Here is a 21,805-nt window from a genome sequence, read left to right as displayed (position 1 = left end):
TATATATATATATATATATATATATATATATATATATATATAAAATTGCTAATTCTATTAATACACTGTTGAATGCCATTAACAGTGTTAATTGAGCACATTCAAGCACTCTTTGTCTAATATTACTTGCATTGTTTCCAGGTGTTTCTCAGCTCAAGGTCCTAGGGCAGTGGTTCTACTTGGCCCTCCTAAGTACCCATAAACCATGCAAACTTTAATGCCCCAGAACTTTACCACAAGGTGGCAGCAGTCGTCTCTGCCCACACACAACTGCACCACCAACAGCTTTTCATTAATATACCATTTTATCTTATGCACAACTTCCCAGTCACTCTTTCTCTTGCCTCAAGACACACCAGCAATTACCACTGCAGTTATTGTCATGAAACCTGAACAAGAAGCAGTCCGTAATGAAAGGCTCTGGACCATTTTACCACAGATCAACCCCCACCAACCATTTCTATCTCTCTCTTTCACTCTGTTTCCCTTTATTCTAAGTTTCTCTCTCCCTCTCTTTTTCTCAATGGATTCGTGTAGATTAGAGCAATCTTTTAAAATGTCAGTGCACTTCTATTCCTAAAACAGACCTATTGCACCCTGAAGTGTTACAGAGTATAAACCTTGAGATTATCATCAGCAATTTCACATACATGTTTTTGAATATATACTCTGCATTAATTTAAAATGCATATTAACTGCCAGAATTTTCAATACAAGTGCTATCACATTTATTCTCTAGAATGTAAATAGTGTTCCATCTTTTTGTAGGCATGTCACTCATCGCATCATTCCCTCTACATATTCTTTCTCATTTCCATCTTCCCATTCTTTAATTATTCCTCTCCTCCTCCACCCCATCCCTCCATCCATCAGCTGTCCCCATCTCTGTCATGCCGCATGAATATCACAATGACAGCAGTTACCTGTGGAGATCTGAGAAGCAGATCGTTGTGGCTTTACCCTTCACTCGTCTTGGTCTCTTTCTGTCTTAGTGTTCCAGCAAAATGTATCCAGGTGTTCTCAATCCTTTTCTTTGTATCCTGTTTTTCTTGGGTCTCCTATGTCTTAATTAAATATCTTATTGTTTCTTGCTCTCTCAGCATGCAGTGTGTTTCCTTTGTCCAAACATGACTTCCCTCACTCGTCACTTGACTGGCTCATGAGAAAAGCCCCTCTCTGCGTCCCCATTCCCCCAGCCTCCCCCCAGTGACTCTCTCTCTGCCTCTGCCTCTGCCGCTGCCTCTCCCTCTTCCTCTCCCTCTCGCTCTCTCTTGTATATACATGTGCACAGCTTTGTCAGATGCCTCTCATGGCACCTGTAGTTTTATAAATGAATCTCTCTCATTGCTAGGCTCCCTATAAATCAATGTCATTAACAATCTCATGTGGCTTGTGACATGCTGCATCCTTCCAATCTCTCTCTCTTCTTCTCATTCAACTGCCCACCTTCCAGTTTCAACCTCAATGCTGATGATTTGTTCCTCCTTGTAAATTCACATCACATTTCGCATCTATGTCTTTCATCTCTTTTGTTTCCCGTATCCCTATCATTTTTGTCACACCTGTTACTTTTGAAGTTTCTGTAAGACGATCTGTCATTTTATTTATCCTTTCTGTGTCTGTCTCTTGTCCCTCTATTTTCTCCCCATCTTTTCATCTTGCTCATCCGTATGTTCTTTTATGATTCCTCGGGGGAGAGTGTTTGTCATTCCACCACAGGGATTTTCACAGCTTTTTCTATCGCCAACTCTTTGTTTGGCTATAACACATTTCTAGCGGTCAAACCTGGCCTATACGGAATTTGTGCAACAGAAAATGTTCCACAGATTTTAAATGCACGTAATTCACAATGATTCACACTCCCCATGCACCTTGTGTGTGCATTGGCTAGTTAGATTTTAACTGCCCACACCACAAAAAAATAAAATAAAAATGTATATATATATTGTCTGTCCAGAATATATTTTAAATATATGCTACATTTATGTTCTAAACATTGTTACTTTATGACATATATTTTTCAGACTGACAATAAATTGACTTTCAAATTATTTAAATTTCAAATGCCAAAATAAATTACAAAAATGTACTTCAGGGGCAAGAAAATACATTTTAAATCTTAAAATAGATTTTGGTTAATTGCAATACATTTTGGACAATTTAAAGATAGATAGATAGATAGATAAATCCAGGATTCATTATTTAGCACTATGACCTATGTGAATAACAAACTTTGGGTTACTTATCATGCTACATTTCTTTACAACTCAAGTCAAGTAACATATCAATATCAAAGACAGCAGTCTTTTTTTCTATGTCCACCGTCCTATCGCTTTTTGTTCTGCAGTCTTCCATTTATACTTTTGTCAGATGGAAAGCTGCCAGAGAGGGGCAGTGGACCTGCTTTAATCATACCCCTGCAGCTTGACTGGCTCTCTATAATTGAAGCGGACTCCTCTCAGCGTCCTCAGGCTTTAAGCCCACACAACATTGTAAACAGAGGCGCTGGATTCAAACCGACAGCTAAATGAATGTTTGACAGCACAGCAACACACAGGTGATGCCTCAATAATATAACCTCTGCTCTCTGGCTCCAGGGAAGCCTGGTTTCCTTCTTGGATTAATGTTCATCTTCTGCTGCAAATCAGAAGGAAAACTTTTTCAAATGACGCCTCCACAGCTTCGAAACATACAGCGATGCCATTGTTTTTGCGAGGCCTGTTTAAGAAGCTCCCAGCCTCTGCTAGCTTATTTGCAAGGATAATAGCGCTCAGCTCCGAGGCACCAGGTGTGCCCTACATGAAGGAATGGCCTGTCATCCTCCCCTTTAGGCCTGTAGACATCAGGCTCTGACTGGTGATCTACTGAGTTCCAGCAGAACAGCTTAGATCAGCTTGTTGTCTGAGCCAGTGACTTATGCCTGAGAGGTTTATGGTCGAAAATCAGATGACCACCACCAATCATCTCAGCATGTGAATAGCTATTTCCTCCATCCTTCGTTCCCATCACAATCCACTTGATAGATTATCAACACTCCTGCTTCCCTTTCTCCCTCCTCTACTGCTCATTTCAGGTTGTCTTTAATTCATGTTACCTTCATCTGTCCTCTTCCCATTTTTGCGAAGACCTTCACATGCTGCCCGGTCTTGTAATTGTCTCCTCTCTATCCGCTTTAATAGATCACTCAGACAGTTTTATAATTACAGATCTGTGTGGCAGTGCAGCTCATACATTGAAATGACTTCATATGTGGCTCATGACCTCATTTGTCGTCACATGACTTACATTCATTCAGATAAATGCACCAGCTTGCCATTTACATGCAGGTTACTATTATATATCAGCTCAGCCAGCCTGAGTACTTGCACAGTTCTTTCTATTTTCATAATTTATACTGCCCTACACTGATCTAAGACCCAAAAAGGGTCTTATAATTTTTTTAAAGGGACAGTTCACTCAAAAATCTGTCATTTACTTACCCGCATTTCACTCCAAATCTGTATGACTTACTTTCTTCTTCAAAACGCAAAAGGAAATATTTTGAAGAATGGTGGAAACCAAACAGCTCTAATGATTATTAGCTACATCATTGAGAGAAAAGAAAAATACTGAGACACTTTCTTTTATTTTCCACAGAGGAAAGAAAGTCATAGGTTTAGAACAATGGGGTGAGAAAATGATGACACAAATAAATGTTCATTCTCTAGTTCTTTAAAAACTGTACAGTATGTACTGATGCTTTTTGAAGAAACCAATATTCCGATCTTAAAAACCTATAATAAAACATTAGGTTCCTTTAATCTTCAAAAACCCTTATAGCCAGCTCATGTACACCATGTGAAATCCTAAGAACCATTATTGTATCTTTCTGTCCTCTTCCATTTAACAGACTTTATTCAACAGACTTTATTCATGCAAAATTTGCTGTACTCACCTTTTTTGGTTTCTCAGCTCAGTCTTGAGTTCGGCTGTGAATGGTAAAGGTGTGCTGGTTGTGAGGATGTGCAGATTCTGTGCCTGTCTCCCTCTCTCTATGTTCTCACTCTCTCTCTTTCTCTATTTTTTATTACTCTGTCACTCTCATTTACCCTCTCGTGGGCAGGATGTACTCCAGTGTTCTGTTTTCAGCGAGAAAAGACAGCATTTCTTGTCTGCATGCCAACCGTAGGGATGATGTGGATGAGCACATGGCATTAACACGACTTGGTCTATGCCACACTCGACCCTGTGGGCACTGAACCAAAAATGGAGTTTATAGGATATTTCTCATATTAAAAACAGTCAGATCATCAGCTGTGTGACATTTTTGACCATTTTATCTTATGATCTGCAGTGTTTCAAAGGGAAAAAAAATAAAATATGATAATCTAGAGGTTAGTAATCTGCTTGCTCAGTCTTGAGTTCGGCTGTGAATGGTAAAGGTGTGCTGGTTGTGAGGATGTGCAGATTCTGTGCCTGTCTCCCTCTCTCTATGTTCTCACTCTCTCTCTTTCTCTATTTTTTATTACTCTGTCACTCTCATTTACCCTCTCGTGGGCAGGATGTACTCCAGTGTTCTGTTTTCAGCGAGAAAAGACAGCATTTCTTGTCTGCATGCCAACCGTAGGGATGATGTGGATGAGCACATGGCATTAACACGACTTGGTCTATGCCACACTCGACCCTGTGGGCACTGAACCAAAAATGGAGTTTATAGGATATTTCTCATATTAAAAACAGTCAGATCATCAGCTGTGTGACATTTTTGACCATTTTATCTTATGATCTGCAGTGTTTCAAAGGAAAAAAAAAATAAAATATGATAATCTAGAGGTTAGTAATCTGCTTACATCCACTGGAATTTTGTAAGAACAGACTGCTGAGAGATGGCTGCTAAAAGTGGCGAGGAAGGGTGTGCTATTTAGTAAATATTTTATATTTAGATGTCAATTTCAATTATGCACCTGACTCTTTTCTTTCCTTTTATAACAGGCGACACACATCCTGAATAAATAAACAATAAACCAGAATCAGCACCAAAGCACTGAACTGGCCAATCAGGATTCATCAGGGAAGATGATGAAGAAACCACTCCCACATCCACCTTCAATGACGAGAGGCAAGTTGGATTTTTTTATCAGCGTAAACAAACAACCTCTTCTCTTTTTTAATATTCATCTCTGGACATGTCTATTTTACTAATTTCCCCTGAGAGGTTTTTCTCCATTATCCTTTCCTTCTCTTTACTCATATCATTTTTATTTCTGTCATGTGCCTGAATATGTAACCTAAAAGGATACCATTTAAACCAAATCAGTTTAAGCGTAGTAAGATAAAAGTAAACTCTTAAAACATCTTCAGACATATGACTTGCCTTTAAAACAGACAGTTGACTGAAGCATTTGCTGAAAGACTGTCAATGTCATAGTCCCTTTGACAGCAAGTAATGCCAAAGGAAAAGGAATTTGCTTATGGAGAAAATGAAATGAATAAAACATCGGTAAATAAAGAGGTGAGGAAATGAGGGCTGTGGGATTTCAGTACCAGTGCGCTGGAAGATTGTGATGTTAAGCAGCTGGAATAGGCAACAAATGAATGATGCGTTTGTATATATATTATATATTTATATACTGGGCTTTCTTAGTTTTTCCTTGCAATCTTCTAAATTACTTATTAATTAATTACTTATTCACCCAATTATGTGTTTATAATCTGTTATTCTTTTTTTAAGCAGTGCAACCACCTGCATACAAATGCACTTTCTACACCCCACCCCCCTCCCTTGCTATCAAGCACACCAGCTTCATTTACTTGTTTTTCTGCCCTGTACTCATTTGTATTCTCCACATACTAGCTGTTTCCTATCCCTTAGGCTGTACGCTACAGGTCAGGTCACTGGAGTAAGAGACAGTAGCCTGGCAACCACAAGTCAAGGTTAAAAGAACATAATCTTGTCCATTTTGTTGACAGTTTAATCTGAGATGCGCTGTGGTTCCGCCTAAAATGTAAGTGACCTAATATTATTGCATTTGCTTATTGAACTGTTAATTGAACTATTAAACAGTCGTAATGGTGAAAACGTTGTGTGATGTTGCCTAACTAACTGTGTTTTAAATATAAAAACTTTTCATTTTGAATTTGCATGCTTACTTGTCTGGCGTTAATGAAGCGTTAATGTCGAGCCCTGGAGTCTATGTGCCGGGGCTCAAACCCCGGACGGCCCCGGCCCAATTTAAACCCTGTTTATAACCCTAGATAAGTCTGTTTCCCACTCTACCAAACATATTTTATTTGACTTACAGAGACACTGTACTCTTTTAACCACTAGGGGGAGCAGTAGATATGCAACCAGAATATCACACTGACTGCTTGCTGTATGTCTCACTTCAAACCAGATCAGATGATTAGATGAATATCAGGGTTTGAAGTCCCAACATCAACCATAAGCCTGATACTCAAGGATGTGTTGAGGCATCTGTGGGACATTGTATTTGCTTATGAAACATCTCAGCTGTTAGCTGTTGAAACTAATAAACAGCCATGGTGTTTGAAACCAGCAGCCAGCAGAGTTGGGGCCAAATGCCTCTTAACACTCAAGAAGTTTTGTTTTTGTCATGTTGATATGTCAAATATTTTAGGGGGAAATAACACAGAACAGTCCATTACACTAAAGTGTTTGTTGTCTCTCAACACTATTTTCACTAAATATTCTATATAAGCCCTGGTACATGTCAGTTCATTTAGAGCGCTGTGCTCCCCAGATATACAGAGGCTAGTATCATCTGGAACAAGCCAAAAGGATGAATGCTGTCATGTTGGGATGGAATTTGACTTTGGATCATAGACATGGAATAATTGTTTTCTTCTGTTGACATTTTTTCTTCCTCTTGATGAACATTTTGTTGAATGCGCTCAATGGATCATGGATTCTTTCTCCTGTCATATGGACTTCTTTTCCTTTAAGGACCAAGAAGATGAAAATGGTACCTTTCCTTGGCATGTGTTTTTTTAAAAGGCTATTGTTTTTTCCCCCCTGATTTAGTCAGTGTTCGGATAATATGGATTGCTTGTCTTTCTTAGAATGATTGTCTTGGTAAATTCATGGAACAGCGATTCAGTTTGAATCAAAGTAGTTGAATTGAATCAAATATGTACAATTTAAACTGAATAATGGTAAATGTTTCAAAATGTAGTCTATTATATTTTTATTAAGTACATTAATAAAATACTTGTCCTATGTTTTTATAAAACGTTTGCATGTTCCAATCTTTAGATGTTGTAATATTTTAAATATAATTGTGTGTGTGTGTGTGTGTGTGTGAGAGAGAGAGTATTTCAATGAGTAAATGAGTATTAAATTGGCATTCAAACTTAATCTGGTCAAAAGTACGTTAATGTGACTTTGTAGGAGAAGGTTAGCTGTGCTTATGTGCCAATAATTCAAGGTCGGCCTCTTTATCCTTTGTCTCCTAGCATGCGTCTGAAGTGTGTAAGACTATTTACACACAACAATAACCTGGAACTGGATGGTCTTTCTTTTGCATTATTCAGTGAATCAGAGTTTCATCTCTCTGCCTGACATCTTGGTGTTGAGTTTACAAAACATTGCTAATCAGTCAATACTGTTTAGCTAATAACAGTGCAGCGCGTGGTTGCTGTTTTGGTTTTGGCGTTGTAGAAGTTGGCAGCAGGGTGCATTGCCATTTAGGGGGGGTTAGTCTCATACAGTGTTCCCCGTTTAAAATACAATGTATTATTAATTCAGAAAAATCAACAGCCTTAAAGCTTGAAGCTTATAATTTCTGTCATCACCTTTTAACAGTTCGATTTCAGTTCATCGGCCCCTTCCCCCGGAACACATCATAGTCCTGATGGATTTGTTCATGTCTGTTTAGAGTTTACTCTGTCAACACTGCACAGAACCAGCTGGAATGCGCCCGACTTGATCTCATCCTTGACATAACCCTCTCCCACACTAACACTGCAAAGTAATACTATGAATTTTACCCTATTTTTAGTTGTTCTAAGGATTCATCATGGCTTAAAAATGAATAAGCATATTTGGTTAAATCAGGATTGAACTAAATCCTAAGACTTAGAGTGACAAGTCTTACAAAAGTTTATACCATAGAACTGAATTGACACCACGGTCTTCAACATTTTCAAATCCCTTGATTGAAAAAGAGATTTCTTTCTTTCTTTTTCATTCATTCATTCTTTCTTTCTTTCTTTCTTTCTTGTTAATATAAAACTGCATTTTAAACTATTAATATGTTTTTTACAAGTTTAGGGTTGGTAAGTTTGTGAAAGTCATTTATTTATGGAAGCCCGTTTCCGCCACTGAATAAAAAATAAAAGAGTTTGATTTGACTTTTTTTTAATCAGAATTGCATGGTATAAACTCGCAATTGCGAGTTAAAAAGTCATAATTGTGAGATATAAACTCGAAATTCTGAGAAATATAGTCAGAATTGTGACTTTAAGTCTCGCAATTGCGAGTTTATATCATGCAATTCTGACTTTATAACTCACAATTGCAAGTTTATATCTCACAATTCTGTGAAAAAAAGTCGCAATTACCTTTTTTTAAAAAAAATTATTTTTTATTCAGTGGCGTAAACTGGCTTCCGTATTTATTACCTACACTGTTAGACATTTCTGTAATTTCTACAGTTATTTACTGTATATCCCCCCAGTATAATACTGCAAATTCCATTTACAGTAAGTAACTGTAATACCCTTTGCATCCTGGGAATTTTCTGTGAAGTCAAACTCCACATACAGTGACTTACTGTGTTTTTTTTTTAATGGCTGTATACTATTAAATGTACTGTATATATATAACAGCTTGGGACAGACAATACTGGACGTGTTACATCGCTTGTAATACTGCCCTTCGTGTCAGAAACTAGGAATACATCTGTACGTCAGAAATATACTGGGGCATCACTTTACTGTCCGCATCCATTGTAGATAGTATCACTGATTATAATGGGTTCTATATTGTATTTTTTTGTCGCGTCGCTCGCATCCGAGGAAGGCACGGAACCCACGGGGCAGCGCCACGGGTTTTGCCCGGAGATGAACCCGCGAGAGTGGAAGAGTTCCGGAGAACATCCGTGCTTTGTATCGATGCACCTTACGAGAGAATAAGACCAGCAAGCAAGGTAAAATATATGTATGTATGTCTCTGTGTGTGTTTTGTCAGATTTTTGTACACCAGTTAACAAATGACCTGTTAACATTGAGGTAGGCCTAACTTTACCAAGGTAAACTGTGCTGTCCTTTCAAACGACTTTGTCAGCATATTGAATTAACGTACCGAATTAAAATAATTTTTAACAAGCATCACTTATGTTATATTAACATTAAGTTAACTGATGTGAAATTTTGTTCAGGTGTTAGTTAATGTTGGCCAGTAGCCTATTGAGAAAATAAAACCATATGTTAGCAAGGTTAAACTAGTTTTATGGCTATCTGCCTTAGTTTTAGAATTAGTTTGTGTTAGTAATTAACAAAGGTCCCTCTATGTTCTCTTTGCCACCTCTGAAGTTCTCAGTCCCTCAAAGTGTATACGGCTGGGGGAAGCAATAAAACACACATCAAATTGTATTCTGAATACTTCAACTTTATTCATAGATACAAAGATATTATATAGGCATATGTCGAGGGGAGTTTCAGTTTGTTATAGTTTTTAATGGAATTTAAGTTTTACTGCATTTTTTTACATTTGTGTTTTAAAGGCAACTGCAATGAAGCATCAAGAAAGACATGAGCAGGCCAGCCACCCTGAGACTGATAATTCAGGTAAGAGAATAAATATGGTTTTGAGAGGTTTGTGTATTCTATATGGGGTTTGCCTTTTAAAAGTGTGTAATTTCTTATTTTTGTTTTTCAGGGAACACATTTCTGTCACTAACAAAGTGGATGGTGAGCAAAGGTGGTGGCCACGTTTTGGAGCAGCACCTGGGTTTTGCAGACGGCTATGTATTTCTTTTTCCATTATGTTTTTGTTGCCTATAGATTCTTTGTGAGGATAAATCCAGAGAATACAAAATAATGCACTGCAAAATGTCCTAAGACAGGAGAAATGGTGAAAGATGAACTGTTCCAGAATTGGAAGACTGTATTTTTAAATATTATACATTCAATGATTTAAATAAAAAAAATTATATTTTATAATTATTGTGTCTGTTTTAATTGATTGCCAGTAGTACATACAGTATGTAGGATGTATGAATTCTATATATAAAAATTTAAAATCAAATGAAATCTGTATTAAAATAAATTGCAGTAGTATACTGATGAATTGGTTCTTAAAAAATGGAATTCCGTGATCTCCTGGGGTGTGTTGTGAGCTGTTATGCAAAACAGTTGTTATATGATCTGAGCTGAGCTCTTCATGGTAAACTTCTACCTGCTTAAAGGTTCCCTTAAGTCAGTATAGACTGTCAGAAACAACCATGAATTATTTTTCTTCTGACAGGATAACTGATACTGATACAACATGTCTGTTGGTGACCTTAACAACTTGGTCAAAGTTGCCAAACAAAGTTCTCCATCATGTAGACATTTTATGCTTTTTTATGGATATCTTGAAAGTACAAACACACATGCACACACACCACTGCTGCTCTAGAAAATGCTCCTGGCCATAAACTCCACTAACAGAATCAAGTGTCAGAAACTGTTCAGTTTGTCTGAATCAAAGGTTTTAATATATATATATATATTTTTTTTTATTATTATTATTATTATTTTTTTAATTATATGTCTTTCCTGTTTTCTTATGTTAAACATGCATTAATTATAGGCATATTTCAATTTCTTTGCTTAATTTAATTTTTTTATTATATCTTCAAGAAACAGCTAAAACACATCTCTTCAATCTACACTTGACCCTTTGAACACAAGCACTAAAAAACTTGACCTTCTAAAACTTGCACTCTCTATTCTATTTTTATTTTACTACTTGTTTTATTTTTATTAAAAAAGGACCCTCTAACACTAGCATTCTCTATTCTTTTTCTGTTCCATCTGCTTGTTTTCTTTTTATTTATTATTGAAAAAACTAAATGTGTACTGCGTTACACTAACCGAGACTTTTCACAGCATTTAAATATTATTACTCTTTTGTTGATTTTGATTGCTTCTATTGTCCTCAATTGTAAGTCGCTTTGGATAAAAGTGTCTGCTAAATGACTAAATGTAAATGTAAATACTGTATCTGTGACAAAATATTTTCTAATTAATAATTGAAAAGGGAAATTAAGGTTGTTGCAGTTTTATCACAATACCAAAAATACCAGTACATTTTCCCAGTTCTCCATACCATGATCAAAATGGCATGACAAAAGAATATTGGAACACACTCCTTTTAACAAATCAAGTTTTTATTTAATTATTTAAAAATAAAAATGTATTTAAATTATTATTAATTCGAATTCAAACACAGTCTTTCAAAAAAAATTCAGTTAAAATAAACATTGTTTTAAAAAGGTCAAGTAAAAAGTCAGTAATGAAGTAATAAAATCCACAAATCTATTTCGACATATTAGATTTAAAAAAAAATTTTGTCCCATCCGTTGCAATCTCTACAATAGTGGTTATCACTATGCCAATGTCAATCGTTAAATTATTATTAATTCGAATTCAAACACAGTCTTTCAAAAAAAAATTCAGTTAAAATAAACATTGTTTTAAAAAGGTCAAGTAAAAAGTCAGTAATGAAGTAATAAAATCCACAAATCTATTTCGACATATTAGATTTAAATTTTTTTTTTGTCCCATCCGTTGCAATCTCTACAATAGTGGTTATCACTATGCCAATGTCAATCATTGCAATTCCGTGAATTACTTGACTCACAGAAAGATAATTTAGCAGATTCACTCCAGTGTTGAAATGTAGTTGTCATCCCCAAAACTTGGCAGAGCATAAGTTGGCTGTTGGTCCTTTTAGCAGCATGAAAAACAAAACATTTATTCAAATCATGAATGGGATATATACAGAAAGCTTGCAAAAGCACTTCCTTTATAGTCATCCACTCACTGTTTTTCAGCATGACTGCAAAAATGAATGTTATAATCTGGCATAGACTTTAGTAGAGCTGTAGTAAATCACAGTATGTTTATATTTGACAACAAGAACATTTATATTACATATATATATAAATAGTATATTTATTGTTTTAGAATTTCAAACCTACACATCTATGAATTGTTTTGAAATGCATATATGTCCAAATGCTTTTTTGAAGCCACATGTTTAAGAATAATGAAATTCCCATCATCTCAGTGTCTACACATGAATGTAATGGAAATCATATAGCAGAACATGAAAGAATCTGTTAACTATTAATCACCGTCTGGCTGTATCAGTTTTCTGTTAACTAAACAAAAATATCAAGCTCTTATCTCGAGCAGCTAATGTGTTACAACATATTATCTCTCATGTCAGCATCACATGAATACAAATGCTGACAAATTTTAAGTATAATTGAAGCACTGCCAAAAACCATGAGCTCAGCAGTAGCCTACATAATACGAAGTGAAAGTCTCAAGAGAAAAAAAGGGAGGAGTGATGACAGTTAGAGTGACCTGGTGAAACGTTCTAGTTCTTTCAAGGTCATCTCTTTTTTCCCCCCATGGACACTAAATATGAGATAAAGTTTGATTTTAATAAAATTAAAAGGAATCTGTTTTTAATAAAATACAGATTTTTTTAAAAATAACATTATTTAACTGAATAACATAAGTCAGTTTTATTTTAAATACATTTTATTAAAAAAGAAGCAATATACACCCTTAAAGACCTCATAGTAAAATAAAATACTAAAATACACTCCAACATTCACACATACCCGACTTTACAACTATACATAAAACACATAATATGCAAAAACTGACAGTATCATATGACAATACCAGCATACAGCAGAAGAAAATCTGCCTTCACCATATGTATTTTCACTCGAGTTTCTCTGCCCACATAAGAAGTGATTAATCTGTTCTGTTACAGGTGCTTGAATTCAGTGTCAGTAATATGAGTAAGAATTAGATAGGTGCGTAAAATGGCTTGGTGTCAGAAGCTGACCCCAGGTCAGAGCTGCTGGTAACAGGGGCCTTTGCTAGAGTCAGCCTGTCATATCTTATGCTGACTAGGCCATTCCTGTGGGAATTCATTCGAATCTAGTGCCCACAGAACTCAAAGGAGTTCAGTTAGGTCAAAAGCAGTGTATAGTTTCAGGAAAACAACTGTTTTTTTCTTGCCCCCAGAGTCTGTGGCGTGAATTGATCATTCAGTTTTTTCTGTTTTGGCTGTCACCCACTTCCCTTCCTACACCTCTGTTCCCTCCCGAGGGTAAAGAATGCCTGTTGAGCTCAAACCAGGGTAGAAATGCCCATTAAACTGACTGAGAGCAGGCCCGCTGTAGCCTAAAGCAGAATGGGAGAGTGAAGGGGAAATGTGGGGAGGTGGGGGCAGAGGTGATGCCCACTCGGACACCGTGGAGCTGGGGGAGTAAGTGTCAAACCCTGTGGGTTGTGAAGCTCTCTGTGCTCCGTCCACTGGCAGACTGAGTGCAAAGGGACGACTCAGGGGATCTCCTTCCATGTCGAGAGAACTAGCTACACCAGACATCTCAGTCAGGAAGTTGCTCAAGCATGGTGACGGACCCGTGGATGCGGGTGAAGGGCCCTTTTCAGGTGAAGTGGAAATGTCAACAGCTTGATTTTTTGGGCTGCCCCTGCCATTACTGTCTCCTGACTCAGAGCTCAGATTCCCTCCAGAAGTGCTCTTCTCTGGGAGAATGTCAGACTTTCTCTTCCTCTTGCGTCTGAAGTTGCCGTTGTCAAACATTTTTTCACAATTCGGATCTAAGGTCCAGTAATTTCCCTTACCTTTAAAATGAGAGATAAATTGCTCATTAAATACAGTTAGATTATCAAAAACATCTAGTTAATATATAGTACTATTAATTATTTATTAAAAATGATTTAAAAAAACCTATTTATTGAAATATATCTAATATTAATATTATATAATATTATATAATATTATATAAATATATCTAATATTAAAATGAATAAAAATGTTAAATATAACTTTTATATTTATATAAATAATATTTAACTAAGAATTACTGTGTAATGTGTATATAGTTTATTATTAAGACTATATACTTTTAGTTGTAAAGAGTTTTTAACTTGATTTAATAAATGAGAATCAAAGAGACAAAAACACTCACCTGGATCATCTTCATCTCGTGGAACCTTTTTGAAACAGTCGTTTAGTGAGAGGTTGTGACGAATAGAGTTTTGCCATCCTGCTTTGCTCTTGTTATAAAAAGGGAAGTTGTCTGCAACGTACTGATAAATCTGACTTAGAGTGAGGCGGCGATCTGGGGCACCGTGTATGGCCATCGCAATAAGAGCTGAGTATGAATAAGGTGGCCTGACCAGCTTCATAAGATCCTCTTGAGAAGGCATGGAGAACCAGCTCAGTTCACCACCAGGACCACCTGGTCCCAAATAGGGCCTTTGTACGCCATAGTGCTGGGGCACAAAAGGAGGTCCTGCAGGGCCAGGCGTTCCACCCAGATAAGGAGTGCTGTTCATCCCTGGGCTGTTGAACCACAGGTAGGGGTTAGGCGATGAGGCGGCGTAGTCTCCGAGTTCATATGAGGAAGGATTTGTTCGCTGTGGACTCGGCAGTGATGGTGGTGGATAGTAGCTGTCGCTGTACAGACTCAATTCTGGAGGCTCCTGTCCCAAGCTTGGAAACTGAGGGCCACATCTCGTCGGAGACTGACCTTGAGATTCATAGGATGTCATTGTTTAGTGATCCTGATGTGTTCCACTTGGAAAGTCTTTCTCTCTCCTTCTCTTACTCTCTAATGACCTGTTCTTCTTTTTTTACCTTACGGTCCAGGAATATTTTCAGGAACTCTAAGATGTTTCCAGCGGGAGTTGTCCTGCATGTGTCCTCTCTTAGTGCTTCCTTCTGCTGTTTCAACATCATTGTCTGTTGCACCTGTTTTATTTATGCATATGTAGCACCGCCTAAGTCCCACCTTATTGAAACCTTCCACGTGTTTAGGCTCTTCCTGACATAGCCCTCATAACCAACCACCCACCCATCCACAAACCAGCAGCACCACCATCACCTGAAGGCATTCACAGGGTTTAGCCTGACACACTGGAATTTTCTGTTACAACCACCTAAAACTCCTGAAAACATATATTCTCTGAAACCTTTTTTTTTTCTTCATAACTTTAACATCGCAAAATATTTTATGAACAACAAGCACTTAGTTATTGACGGAAAAGTTTCAGTTCCAGCTTTTACTTGTAAGTAGAATGGTGTTTACATACTTCTCATTCGACCGTTCTATGTAGAACCACCACCATCAAATAATTTCCCTTATCGAAAATGTTGGTTGTAATTAATTAAAGCATGCAGAAGCATTTTTAGCTAAGAGTGCTTAATATAAGTGCAAACTGTATTGCATTGTATTATTATATAACATTTATTTATATGTGTTCATTCATTCATTTATTTAGCTGGTCAGGCCGGGACGTCAGAGATGACGTCATGATGTCGAATAATCGATTAATCGTTTTATTAATACTTTCATTGAAACAAACACTTTTAAAGAACCGATTCGTGTAACTTAGTTAAATTGGATGTCCCATTACTACAATCATGCTGATACTTTAAAAGAAATACATTTTATATGCGATTGTATTTGAATGTGCACGCGTGAGAGCCGTTAAATGTACGTGGCGCGTGCCTTGCTCGACTCGAGTAACTGTCAGCAGTCGCAATAAAACACGAAACATTCAAAATTGTCTGCAGTTCGTTACATTTCCAAGGTAATTTGCTTAAGTTATGAGTTTCTATTCACACTACATGTATATTTATTTTATTGGCGTAATTTAAAGTAAGGTCTCTTTGTAGGGTTGCCAACCGTTCCGTATAATACGGAATCGTCCCGTATTTAAGGCATCAAAGAAGCGTTCCGTATGAAAGCTATACGGAACGCAGTTTGTCCCGTATTTAAAGCATATGCCATATGACCACCTAGACCATACTAATATCAAACTCTAAACTGAGAATGAATCATTCTTTTTTGACAAGTGTTTGATTTGTGAATGTAGCCGGTCGAGGGAGGCTTTAAGACCAAGCGGAATCCTCTGCCGGCTGGTCGCTCCCGCTTCACAGCCAGCGGGACTCGCGCTAACAGAGTTGGGGTTTTTTAACGTCCGCGTTTCGACTTCAGCAAATGAGTTTGTCACCTGAAGGCATTCACAGGGTTTAGCCTGACACACTGGAATTTTCTGTTACAACCACCTAAAACTCCTGAAAACATATATTCTCTGAAACCTTTTTTTTTTCTTCATAACTTTAACATCGCAAAATATTTTATGAACAACAAGCACTTAGTTATTGACGGAAAAGTTTCAGTTCCAGCTTTTACTTGTAAGTAGAATGGTGTTTACATACTTCTCATTCGACCGTTCTATGTAGAACCACCACCATCAAATAATTTCCCTTATCGAAAATGTTGGTTGTAATTAATTAAAGCATGCAGAAGCATTTTTAGCTAAGAGTGCTTAATATAAGTGCAAACTGTATTGCATTGTATTATTATATAACATTTATTTATATGTGTTCATTCATTCATTTATTTAGCTGGTCAGGCCGGGACGTCAGAGATGACGTCATGATGTCGAATAATCGATTAATCGTTTTATTAATATTTTCATTGAAACAAACACTTTTAAAGAACCGATTCGTGTAACTTAGTTAAATTGGATGTCCCATTACTACAATCATGCTGATACTTTAAAAGAAATACATTTTATATGCGATTGTATTTGAATGTGCACGCGTGAGAGCCGTTAAATGTACGTGGCGCGTGCCTTGCTCGACTCGAGTAACTGTCAGCAGTCGCAATAAAACACGAAACATTCAAAATTGTCTGCAGTTCGTTACATTTCCAAGGTAATTTGCTTAAGTTATGAGTTTCTATTCACACTACATGTATATTTATTTTATTGGCGTAATTTAAAGTAAGGTCTCTTTGTAGGGTTGCCAACCGTTCCGTATAATACGGAATCGTCCCGTATTTAAGGCATCAAAGAAGCGTTCCGTATGAAAGCTATACGGAACGCAGTTTGTCCCGTATTTAAAGCATATGCCATATGACCACCTAGACCATACTAATATCAAACTCTAAACTGAGAATGAATCATTCTTTTTTGACAAGTGTTTGATTTGTGAATGTAGCCGGTCGAGGGAGGCTTTAAGACCAAGCGGAATCCTCTGCCGGCTGGTCGCTCCCGCTTCACAGCCAGCGGGACTCGCGCTAACAGAGTTGGGGTTTTTTAACGTCCGCGTTTCGACTTCAGCAAATGAGTTTGGGCAAATGCAAACAACGTGATTCATATCCAGCCACGCAAGAAAACGTGCATTTTACCTGAGGGAAGACGTGATTAATAAGGAAAGTCGTCTTTCTACAATGTAGTTAATGTTGTTAAACCTAGATAAAACAATTTAAATAATATTAATATTTAATATTAATATTTAACAGCGTATTCTTAACCTTGAATGTCATTCTTAAAACACAAAATGACCAATGAAGTGTCAAGCACCCAAAGCAGACCATATTAATTCTATAAGTGCTTCAATTGATAAATGCATTTTCATATACATTTTCATATATACAGGCCTACTGTATAGCTATTACACACACGCATATCAGAAGTCAGAAAGAGCTTTATCGCCAAGTATTTTTGCACATACAAGGAATTTGTTATAGTGTCCAAGTTTCCAGACAGAGACAACACACAGATAATAAAAAAATAAGTGAATAAAATACACATATGTATAAATAAAAAATTATAAAAATAAAATAAAGCACACACACACACACAAAAAGGATAAATATGTACAGGTGTGCTATTGATAAAATACTGTAGAATATGAATAGAATAAAAAAAGTTGTAGGGCTGTACTAGGATGTAGGGTGATAAATAATATAAGGTTATTGCACATATTTTTATTGCACAATGAGAGAACATTTAACTGTTCATTAGGTAGATATATGTATATAATGTATACACACTGCCGTTCAAAAGTTTGGGATCAGTAAGATTTTTAAAGTTTTTTAAAAGAAGTTTCTTGTGCTTGTCAAGGCTGCATTTATTTGATCAAAAATACAGGAAAAAAAATTAATTTTGTGAAATAGCATATTATTGCAATTTAACATAACAGTTTTATATTTTAATATACTTTAAAATATAATGTATTTCTGTGAAGCAAAGCTGTATATTCAGCATCATTACTCCAGTCTTCAGTGTCACATGGTCCTTCAGAAATCATGATAACATGCTGATTTATAATCAGTGTTGGAAACAGTTGTGCTGCTTAATATTTTTTGGGACCTGTGATATTTTTAAGGATTCTTTGATAAATAAAAAGTTAAAAAGAACAGTATTTATTCCAAATAAAAATGTTGTGTTAAATATACACTACTTTTCAAAAGTTTGGGGTCAGTACATTTCTTTTTTTTTAAAGACATTTTTAGAATACTTTTATTCAGCAATGATTAAGGTGTTAAATGGATAAAAAGTGATATTGTTAGAAAATATTTATATTTTGAATAAATTCTGGTCTTTTTAACTTTTTATTTTATTTATGGAACACAGGTTCCAAAAAATAGTAAGCAGCACAACAGTTGATAATATTTATCAACACTGATATTAAATCAGCGTATTAGAATGATTTCTAAAGGATCATGTGACACTGAAGACTGGAGTAATGATGCTGAAAATGCAGTGCTGCGTCACAGAAATAAATTATATTTTAAAGTATAATAAGATTGGAAACCAATATTAGAAATTGCAATAATATTTCACAATATTACTATTTGTCTGTCAAATACAGACAAATAGTAATATTGTCTGTCTCAGCCTTGATGAGCATAAGAGACTCCAGTAAAAAACATTACAAATCTAAAAGATATATACCTGTTTTATATATATATAATAGGCCTGTGTGTGTCCCTTATTCTGTCCCTTATTTTTCTATGAAAAACCACGGTTGTCCCTTATTTTGCTTTTCTGAAGGTGGCAACCCTATCTCTTTGGCCTGAGGTAGTGTTACATTTGAATGACAGAAAACGGATGCACGAAAAATGAGTAGAATTGATTATGTAGGTGTAAAACGTGGTCTTATTTATTTCATCGTGAAAATGTAACTAATTTAACGTTTAGGATTAAGAAACAACAATCCAGCGGGAGTTATGGAGATGTCTGCTGATATTTCGAGTGTCCAATCATGTGAGGACTTCAGTCGTGAGAGGTTACAACTGAATCAACATTTGGAGAAGATGACTGAACAAATGGAGAATGTTTCAGGTAGATAGCAAACAAATACTGCTTTGACTATAACAATAATGCTGTGAATGAAAAATCGACTGTGCCGATAATCATTTTCTTTGTCCTCAGTGAAGTTGTCTTGGATGGCCTATGATATGGTTGTGCTCCGAACCAGTCCAGATCTTTCTGAATCCCTCAAGTGCCTGGAGAATGAGTTCCTTAAGTGCAAAGCTGTCATTTGTGGTCCCACAGATGGACAAGATAAAAAATCTCATCCTGCTGCTGAAGAACCTAATATTCCCCAAGAAAAAAGTTAGAGTTTCAATGTAGAACAGAGGCATCTAATAGGATGATGTTGTTAAAACTAATTGAGTTAGATCTGCTAGAGTTGTTTGGTGCCACCATATTTGGAATTTAACATGGTTTTATTCCCTCATACAAATGAATAAAAATATCAACAAAGCAGACATGCTTATTGTGAATCTGATTAATCCAATTCATTAAAATGCAAAAAAAGGGGCTTCTGAATGTTTTTCTCATTGCATCATTTTGTATGCAGATTTTTGTGTTCTTCCAAGTGAGTGTAGTGATTTATTGTGTTTACACTTTTGGAAAAAGTTCCTAAGCCTTTAGACAAATCTATTAGAATTATTTGAGCTTCATGAGGATTGTAAAATGTGTTGCATCTAGCATGCTACCTAAAACGCTGTTCCATTTTTAGATATTATTGTGTTGTGTCATCCATTTAAGACAGAAAGAGACCATAAAATGGTAATACATAATTATCCTTACCTCTGTGTGTAATGGACTTACAGATGGAGTCTGAGGGAAATTCCCCCGAGAACAGTACAGTGACCATGGGGCCTCAGATGGCCTGGATTATATCCTGAAGCAGTTGGATTTAATGTCGGAATTGATTGACCAATTGGAAGGTAAATTTACTATGTTACAAGTTCTTTTTGTTAGCATAATTCAGTGACTGTTAGTGAGACTGTTGGACCTAACCCCTACCTTATTTTCTTAGGGGATTTTTCTACAGCATTGTAAAATTATTGTACAAAATGAAATAATAATGATAATATACAGTTTGAAAAGTCGTCTCCGCACACTCATGTTTTGATAATTCTGAAATGTGCTGGCAGTTTAATAGTTCCTCTTTTTTTGAGTGTTGGCAGAAATTCTTCTGGTGGCTTTGAAATGGGTATTGCATGAACAAATTTTGAAAATAGAAAATGTGGCACCCTTGCCAAGGGTGGCAGTTAACGAGGAGTCGGCGCTAAGACATTAATCTGTGCCCGCCGTCAATGCTAACACAAACATATCAGCACTCAGAACATCCTGCAAATCCTCCAGGGCTGTCAATAATGAGTTTTATTATGTCATAGAGACATTAGGTTTGGCAAGAAAACGTGTTGGCTACATCTATTGCTGAGCCCTGCATATCCAGTTAAGTAGGACTAAACATCGTTGAATATTTCGACAGTTACTTGTGGATTAAATCTTCTATAGTCGTATCAAAACCTGCTATAGCCGCATTTTAGATTGATTACTGAAAAATAATAATGAACTGATAGATTTTCCTTTTGGGTGTACGTTAACAGTAATCTTTGCATAATACATAACAGAATGCGTCTATTTATGCACTTTGATTACAGTAAACATAACCTGTTGGTGCTGGTTATGTTTCAGTCACTCAAAATGGAATGAGAGGGTCTCTTCTTGCGTTCGTCTTGCTATATGTTCAACTACTACACTCTTTGTTTTCAGTGAAGATCCAGCTGCTGCAGTGTAACCTGACCGTGTGTTTCACACACCCTGATAACATGGCTTGACTCCAGGCTGACGTGGAAACCTCAACATGGTTAAGCAATCAACAGACGATCGAAGACTAAATACGTAACTCAAGAAAAGTGCTTTTTCACTTAAACATCACAATTTATTAGAAAACATTCAGTTCAAACACTAAAAGCAGTAGGAATATTTCATTTGGAACAGATGAATGTACATTTTCAGAGTTGATAATAGTAAGTAAAATTGCCTCTAGCTAACATTAAGTCTAAAAATGACTTGATTGAAAGTGTTTAAAAATTCATCTTCAATTTAAAAAGTGTAGACAGTCATGTCTGATCGAATTAAACTTAATATGATTTATTCATTTAGTCATGCACTTCATTTTTCAGTGCTTAGATATCCTGGTGTTGATTGGCAATATTGCAATTGCGCCATTTCACAGACAAAGTGTCTGAATTCCATCAAAGTCTGTTTGGCACTGGAATCCAGTCAGCATTAGCTACAGTATCTCACAGAAGTGAGTACACCCCTAACAAGATTACATTATCTAAAAAAAAAACTTTGGTTTTATTTTTCTGCTTGTTGATGTTTGTACAGACTCAAAGCCACTGCACAAAGGAACAAAATGTAACTAACAAAAAATCAGTGCAAA

General features: G+C 36.3%; 4 protein-coding genes across 5 annotated transcripts in view; 1 reads left to right on the top strand and 3 right to left on the bottom strand.

Annotated features, from left to right (window-relative positions):
• The window catches only part of LOC107602550 (gamma-aminobutyric acid receptor subunit pi-like), a 7,000-nt gene extending 2,811 nt beyond the window's left edge, over nucleotides 1-4,189 (bottom strand). Inside the window, exons 1-2 of the mRNA XM_016295078.1 lie at nucleotides 4,164-4,189; nucleotides 3,935-4,048 (exon numbers count right to left, since the gene is read on the bottom strand). Coding sequence (XP_016150564.1) covers nucleotides 3,935-4,048; nucleotides 4,164-4,189 — 140 coding nt within the window. The remainder of the gene's footprint in view (nucleotides 1-3,934; nucleotides 4,049-4,163) is intronic.
• An 8,608-nt stretch (nucleotides 4,190-12,797) lies between these two features.
• LOC107602562 (forkhead box protein I1-like) lies at nucleotides 12,798-14,811 on the bottom strand. The gene is made up of 2 exons (XM_016295090.1): nucleotides 14,226-14,811; nucleotides 12,798-13,878 (listed from the first exon to the last, which is right to left on the bottom strand). Exons 1-2 carry the CDS (start codon nucleotides 14,809-14,811, stop codon nucleotides 13,316-13,318), a joined length of 1,149 nt encoding a protein of 382 aa, XP_016150576.1. The 3' UTR covers nucleotides 12,798-13,315.
• Nucleotides 14,812-19,292: 4,481 nt separating this feature from the next.
• Nucleotides 19,293-21,401, top strand: LOC107602561 (synaptonemal complex central element protein 3-like). 2 transcript variants are annotated; one of them, XR_001611051.1, is made up of 3 exons: nucleotides 19,334-19,401; nucleotides 20,178-20,294; nucleotides 21,130-21,401. XR_001611051.1 is itself a non-coding variant. In XM_016295089.1 (2 exons), the coding sequence occupies exons 1-2, from the start codon at nucleotides 19,293-19,295 to the stop codon at nucleotides 19,677-19,679; spliced, it is 297 nt and encodes a 98-aa protein (XP_016150575.1). In that variant the 3' UTR covers nucleotides 19,680-19,693. The 2 variants fall into 2 exon arrangements, 1 of the variants encoding a protein (XP_016150575.1); XM_016295089.1 differs by lacking the exons at nucleotides 20,178-20,294; nucleotides 21,130-21,401 and adding an exon at nucleotides 19,492-19,693 and having other exon boundaries at nucleotides 19,293-19,401.
• Nucleotides 21,402-21,405: 4 nt separating this feature from the next.
• The window catches only part of LOC107602560 (lymphocyte cytosolic protein 2-like), a 9,714-nt gene continuing 9,314 nt past the window's right edge, over nucleotides 21,406-21,805 (bottom strand). The window contains exon 16 of the mRNA XM_016295088.1: nucleotides 21,406-21,653. The gene's annotated coding sequence lies outside the window, so the exon portion shown is untranslated. The remainder of the gene's footprint in view (nucleotides 21,654-21,805) is intronic.

The sequence above is a fragment of the Sinocyclocheilus grahami genome, unplaced genomic scaffold (assembly GCF_001515645.1).
Source record: "Sinocyclocheilus grahami isolate Dianchi unplaced genomic scaffold, SAMN03320097.WGS_v1.1 scaffold330.1, whole genome shotgun sequence".
Taxonomy (NCBI): Eukaryota; Metazoa; Chordata; class Actinopteri; order Cypriniformes; family Cyprinidae; genus Sinocyclocheilus; species Sinocyclocheilus grahami.
Note: the sequence above shows the minus strand (reverse complement) of the source record. Positions and strands in the feature narration are given on the sequence as shown.